At 45.8% G+C, this 6,955-nt stretch overlaps 1 protein-coding gene across 1 annotated transcript; it reads left to right on the top strand.

The window, feature by feature from the left end:
• On the top strand, positions 1-5,003 carry RPL7L1 (ribosomal protein L7 like 1). Its single transcript, XM_057700615.1, has 7 exons — positions 1-216; positions 827-935; positions 1,616-1,779; positions 2,870-3,007; positions 3,689-3,798; positions 3,935-4,149; positions 4,576-5,003. The coding sequence occupies exons 1-6, from the start codon at positions 176-178 to the stop codon at positions 4,141-4,143; spliced, it is 771 nt and encodes a 256-aa protein (XP_057556598.1). The 5' UTR covers positions 1-175; the 3' UTR covers positions 4,144-4,149; positions 4,576-5,003.
• The last annotated feature ends 1,952 nt before the right edge of the window (positions 5,004-6,955 follow it).

The following is a 6,955-nucleotide window of genomic DNA, read 5'->3' as shown; positions in this document are numbered from 1 at the left end:
GAAGGAGGCTTTGTGCAACTTTTAGGAGGACTCAGGATTAGCAAGACCGCAGCAGTTCACCGCAGCTAAGACGGCCCACGCCGCCCGGCCCGCCCAACCTTGAGCTAGAGTAGACGTCTCTATGGTGGAGTAAACGTAGAGAGGTGTCTCTCTTCCCCAGGCGGTGGGGCTGCGCATGGGCAGTAGCCGCAGCGTTGGCAAGATGGCAGCGGAAGAGTAAGTGTTTGGGACTATGAATTTGGCGTGGCCTCTTTAGCATCCGGTGTCATCCAGGGTGTATATTTCTCGGTGGCGGAAAATAAGGATACTTGTGGACTGAAGGGAGAGAATAGGAAAGGCTCCAGATTGCAGAGAGAGGTGTGAGGAGCCGTAGGAGCTGGGGTGGGCTGACGGAAGGCGCCGCCGTCGAGTTCGTGTTACCTCAAGGGGCGAGGCTTGACTTGCAGGCAGTGGGCTGGAGAGTGGATTCCCCGAGCCTGGCTTCAGTGTTACCCCTGCATCTGGGTCTGCACACCTGCCTGGGGTCCCAACACCCACGGGGCGGAGTCTCATCACTGATATTGTCTGTAAAGCTGTGGCGGTAAAAGCTGTTGACGTGTATGAGGACCAGTGGCTAAGGGGTTCATGACTTTTTAAGGCTTTGGCGACGAGGGAATGTGAGGGGTCCATTTTTGAGGACTGGAGCCAGAAACCACAGATTTCGGAGGAGCCTCAGTCCTTAGAAATTTGAAGACAGTAATGTTTCTCGAAGCCCAGAATATCTTTTGGAAATCCGTTGAAGCTCTGTTTCCTAAATACTATCGCTCGTCTCCATTTTCTTTATCAGGTCAGGAAAAAAGATCCCTTTGGTTCCAGAAAATCTGCTGAAAAAGAGGAAGGCTTATCAGGCCCTCAAAGCCACCCAGGCAAAGCAGGCGCTTTTGCAAAGGAAGGAGGTAAAGGTGGGGAACCAGGTGGAGGGAATTAGCGTTAGTATTTGATGAGTTTTATCCAGCACGTGTTGAACTAAATTTGGTACTGACAGCCCTTTCCCCCTTCAGTTGGATTATACAGGGTATAGGGTTTTTGTCTTTGTTAGGCAGATATGTATCAAACACTTTCTGTGGGCAAAATACTGAAGTAGAGTTGTTAAGGAAAAAGCCAGCGGAGAGTTCCGGGTTCACAGCAGGTAATTTGAGAGACCAAACATGCTTGTGTGCCTGGAAGAAAGCTTTTTTAATGTACCAAACATTTTTTGCTATTTGCTAAGTGTTTTTGGAGAAATTCATGTTTTGGAGGCAGGAAACAAAACAAGCATGAGCTTTATGCTGCCTGACACAGTGTTAGGTTCCGTGAACACTTGTTGGTAAACATTGGCTGACAGAATGTAAGTTAATTGTGTTTTGTTTTTTTAATTTAGCAGGGACTTTTCCTAATAGTTCCCACGTTTTCTCAACTCTACCTTTACTCGGGTATCTTGTCTTTCCATTATATAAAAATAAAAGATACTTGTTTTCTCCTCTTTCCAGAACATAGAAGGAAATAAGTTCTATCAGTAGTGACTAATGAATTACTATTGTGGAAGTAAAGATGACTGTAGGCATGAAATGGTGATGATGTTCTGCCTCCTCTGCAGCAGAGGAAAGGAAAAGAGATCAAGTTTAAGCGACTAGAATGGTTCCTACATGATTCCTGGCGGCAACTGCGAGACAGAGTGCGACTCAGACGACTAGAAGTGAAACCTCATGCCTTGGAAGTGCCAGATAAACATTCCTTGGCCTTTGTTGTACGCATCGAAAGGTGAGGAACTTGCTGGATTCCATGAGGCAGGGGCAAACTATTGGTTCAGCTTTAGGCCCTTCTTAGGGAGGTTAAGGAGATAGTGGGCCTTAAGCCATTAATGCAAGTTGTGCTAGGACTTCAGGGCTGAGCAAAACATAGATTTTTGTCTTCAAGATTAGGGAGACTGAACTTAAGCAAATAGACATAAAAATACACTAATTACTTTGAGTGTAAAGTGCTGGATGTGGGGACAAGGGGGCCTCAGTGTGGCGTGTAGTGGTTTAGGACACTCCGAAGCAGGAACTTGAAGGTGAGACCTGCAAACATGAAAGGGTTGGGGGAAGGCTTTCCAGGCACAGATGCAAAAAGTCCTGAAGTGGGCGTCTTTTAGGAACTCAACCAGGGTCGAATGGCTGGAGCATATTCATTGTTGGGGGGAGTACAAAAGGCTTTTTCCACATTTAGTGATACCTTACCCATCCCTATCTGCACATACAGTTGTGCCTCTGTTTCCCTACCCAGGCACCCAAATCGGTAACCTGTGGGTTTTAAGTATGCATGAGCCTCCTACCACTGCCATAATCTCTCTCCTGGACTATCGTATCAGCTTTCTGGCTGGATTTCCCAGACTCTGGTGTCATGGTTTTGTTTCTGTTTTATATGCTTCCTCAGTGATTGCCAAACAAATCTGATCATGTCTCCTTTACTTAAAATCTCCCATATCTTTTTTTTTTTTTTTTTGGCCCTGCTGCATGATTTGTAGGGTCTTCGTTCCCCAACCAGGATTGAACCTGGGCCCTCGGCAGTGAGGGCTCAGAGTCCTAACCACTGGACCGCCAGGGAAGTCCTTAAAATCTTCCATAGTTCTTAATGCTCACAGAAGCAAGACCAGCTTCCTTAGCTTGATGTGTACAACCCCTCGCACACAAATTCAGAGACCATTTCTGTTCCCATAGCACCTCAGGCATTGCTCCACATAGCGTGGAGATGATATTCAGCTGAATCCTGTAAGTGAGGTTTGTGTCCTACCCTCTGGGTACCCAGCAGTAGCAGACATTTCATGGGTGCTTGCTGGACAGCGCCTGACTTCCTCTGCTGTTCATTTCAGGATTAATGGGGTGAGTTTACTGGTGCAGAGGACCATTGCAAGACTTCGCCTGAAGAAGATTTTCAGTGGTGTCTTTATGCAAGTAACTCCTCAGACCATAAAAACGCTTCGTATAGTGGAACCTTATGTGACCTGGGGGTGAGTATAGTTTTTTGTGTGAATTCACATTAGATTATGTTTGAGAATGTTGAGAACATTAGGACGCACAGGGTATGTTCTCCAGTGCTCATGTTGCTGTGTCGAGGGAACATTTTGCTGCAGCCACAGTCATCAGGAATCAACTGTCAGCCTTAAGAATCTTAGAACGTGGGGCGGGTAGAGCAGGGGTTCTCAGTGCGGCTGGTAATGGTCTGTGGCAAGGCTTGGTCAGTTGTAGGTAAAGCTGAGTAAGACAAGTAGAGGAGAGGTTAATTCTTGGAATCTTGAAGCAGAGTTAGGGTGGTATTCCTTCAAACGTTAAAACCTGAGAAAGGCTTGGATTTCATTTCAAACTCTTGAATAGGGTCACCGAAGGCCAAAGTCTTAGACTGTAAGCCAGGATTTATTTTTGCCTGGGAATTAAATGTCTTTACCTGGTGAGCATTTGTATCCATACATTTTAATTTCTAATTACATAGTCAGGGCCGCTTGGGTTTTTCACCTCCTTCAGGTGTATTCCCGAGCATCCTAGCTGCAGTGTGTTGCAGGACACTTCCTGGGGAGGGGCGGGGGGGTGGGATTGGGAGAATCCTTAGCCAGGCTGCAGGACTGTGTGGCCAATGGAGTGTGCAGGGGGGCGGGAGGAGGGTTTACTGTTGTATTTTACTCTGCCTCATGTAGGTTTCCAAATCTGAAGTCTGTTCGGGAACTCATCTTGAAACGTGGACAAGCCAAGGTCAAGAATAAAATCATCCCTCTGACAGACAACACAGTGATTGAGGAGCACCTGGGTAAGTGAGCATCTTGGGAGTCAGAGCAAGAAGGGTCCCAAGAACCTGCCAGAGTGTTGGGCTATGGCATATAAGGGGCTCACTGTGTGTGCTGGGAAAATGTTGAATAAAGGAATCTGAACCTTATGTTTCTTAGGGAGGTTTGGCGTCATTTGTTTGGAAGACCTTATTCATGAGGTTGCCTTCCCGGGGAAGAATTTTCAGGCGATCTCAGGGTTCTTGCGTCCTTTCCAACTCTCAGTGGCCCGTCACGCTACCAAGAATAGAGTGGGCTTTCTCAAGGAAGTGGGCTCACCTGGCTATCGAGGTGAACGCATCAATCAGCTCATCCGGCAGCTGAACTAAACCCAGGTGAGACAGGGCCGAGACCTGCCCTTGGGCTGATTTTTGATGGGCCATGCCTTGCCCTTTAAAAGATCTTTTTGCATTTACAAGTGTGTGAGAATAACTTGGGGTGGGGGAGCTGTACGCATAAGTGTAATGGATGGAGATACTTAGAACAGTGAATGCCTGGTTGAGACATGGGGCTATGTGTACCCCAAGAGTTAGAGGATAGAAAACATTGAATAACCAGAACACCTTCTGTGTTGCTGTGGTCATTTAGCTGGAGATGGAGAGAGAACAATATTAAAAACTAATTTCAAAAAGGATCTGAAGATCTGAATCATCACTTCTGTTGAAGGAATCTTAATTCTTTGAAATTGCTTTTTATTGTGATTATTCTTAGGTGCTAAGTTGGAGTACATTTGTATTAATGAAGTTGTTTTTCTTTCTCAGCATATGTGAAAGCACACTGCATTGGAAGCATGTGTTTTTGTTTTATGGAATTGTTACCCAGTATCTTCAACGAAGATTATTTTCTGCTATATCGTCAAAAACTGGAGGGGGAGGGTCAGGGAAAAGATGGTGATGTTCACAGCAGGCACTTTTCATCCCGCCTCAGTTCCAAGGAAGAGTTCCTGTGTGTTGGTTCTGCAGTGATCGCCATCCACCTCTGAAACCAGCAAAGGACTCATGCCATGGAGGAGGGAGTCCTGTTTTATCACATCTGTCCTGGGGTTTAATGGTGGTGAATGAATGAATACCCACGCATGAATAGAAGACAGCAGTGGACCAAGCCCAGGGGCATATTGAACCTGGGGTTTCCTAGGGCTTTATTTTGGAAAGAACTTGAAATACAATTAGAAAGAAGTGCACAAAAGCAATGCTCTGTTGTCTCTGCTGTGAGTCCGTGTTTTAACTTCAGTGGCAGCTTAGCAAGCTCTCATACTAGCTGGCTCTAGGTGTATCTGGTAGCTCTTTATCTTTGCAGCTGACTTAGTGCTTTTCTTTAGCTCAGGATTTTAACCTACTCTTGGATCTATGAGAAGGGAAAGACCCTTTCCCCAGGAAAACATGCATACACACCAGTTTTTTGTTGGAAGTTTAGGGTGTTTATAGAGCCTTCTCAGGGACGCAGGCACCTTATGTGAAGAAGTCCTACACTACCAGGATTAGTCACACAGGCTCTGACCTTGCTAGTGTCCTCTGGTTCTGTGCCCTGAGGAAGACCACAGCTTAGCAAGGTGGCTTTTTTCACTTCACACCAAATGGGTGTTCCCTATTAAGAACATGGTGGTAGGTTGCTGAGCCCATGTGCCATTAGTCAATCTAAAAAATTTTTATTTGAGCCAAACTTGAGGATTATAACTCAGGAAAAGCATCTCAGAAAGCCCTGAGGACTGTTCCACCTGTTAGAAGTCAAGACACAGTTATATAAGCTTTTTGAGACAGGGGAGGGCTGTTTCAAAACAATGAACAATGTCAAATGATATTGACAATGTACATTATCCAGACCTGAGCACCCTGTGACCCCTTAACAAGGGAATGTTACCTTTAAGGAGTTGTCTTAGGAGAACGTTGCTCTTTATGGTTGAGTGGAAATCTCCGCTGATGGGGAAGGTTTCCTCAATGCTTAATTTACATACACAGTGCACAGTGGTGGAGAGGGGAGGCCAATGCGCTGCAACTGCTAAAGCCCACGTGCCTAGAGCCCATGCCCTGCAACAAGAGAAGTCACCGCACTGAGAAGCCCACGCACAGCAACAAAGAGTAGCCTCCACTCACTTCAACTAGAGAAAGCCCACACACAGCAATGAAGACCCAAAGCTGCCAAATAAATTTTTTTAAAAATTGGTAGTAGGACTTCCTAGGTGGCACAGTGATTAAGAATCTGCCTGCCAATGCAGGGGATACGGGTTCGAGCCCTGCTCTGGGAAGACTCCACGTACCATGGAGCAACTAAGCCTGTGCACCACAACTATTGAGCCTGTGCTCTAGAGCCTGTGAGCCACAACTATTGAAGCCCATGCGCCTAGAGCCTGTGCTCCACAAGAGAAGCCACTACAATGAGGAGCCCACGCACCACAATGAAGAGTAGTCCCAGCTCGCAGCAAGTAGAGAAAGCCTGTGTGCAGCAATGAAGACCCAACACAGCCAATAAATAAATAAATAAATAAATAAAAATTGGTAGTAGGAGCAACAATGTTATTAGCAAAGGTTCAAGCCAAAGTTCTCCTCAACCAAACCATTTTCATAGTATCAATATTCCCTCTAAACTGGGAGAGAGGGTTGTTCACAGCAGAAATTTCACTCTTTGTGGGTCATGAGTTAATATGGCCAAATGGTCATACCATTGGAGAACAGATGGAGACTAGTGTGCCTGCACTAAAGGCAGATTGACAGCTTGGCAGGGACTGTTTCCAAGGCTGCCTGTAAGTGACTGAGGGAAAAAAATTGTGCATCTCCCTAACCAACCTGAGGAGAGCCAAAGTCATAGACTTGTTCCATAAATCCAATGGTTCCTGTTAGGAGCTACCCAATATCCAACCTCTAATATAAAGGATTATTTATGGCAAGAACAGGGATCATTAATTAGCTGGTTAAAAGCGGTCTCAGTTTCTAAGTCCCATCCAATTAAGAGTCTTGGAGAGGAGAAATACACCAAGGCAACCTGGGAGCAATGGACATAGGTAATTGGCAACAAACCCAACAATTGGATTGATTTTTAAAACTTGCGTATGTTGGAGCCCAAGAAGTACATTTGGTTCATAAGCAAAACTGAGAGCAGTTGTCAAAGTGATCTGTGTACAGACCTGGTCCAGCATCTTGGGTCAAC

Source organism: Hippopotamus amphibius, chromosome 11 (genome assembly GCF_030028045.1).
Source record: "Hippopotamus amphibius kiboko isolate mHipAmp2 chromosome 11, mHipAmp2.hap2, whole genome shotgun sequence".
In the NCBI taxonomy this organism is placed as follows: Eukaryota; Metazoa; Chordata; class Mammalia; order Artiodactyla; family Hippopotamidae; genus Hippopotamus; species Hippopotamus amphibius.
The sequence above is the reverse complement of the archived record's forward strand: the minus strand, read 5'-3'. Positions and strand labels throughout refer to the sequence as shown.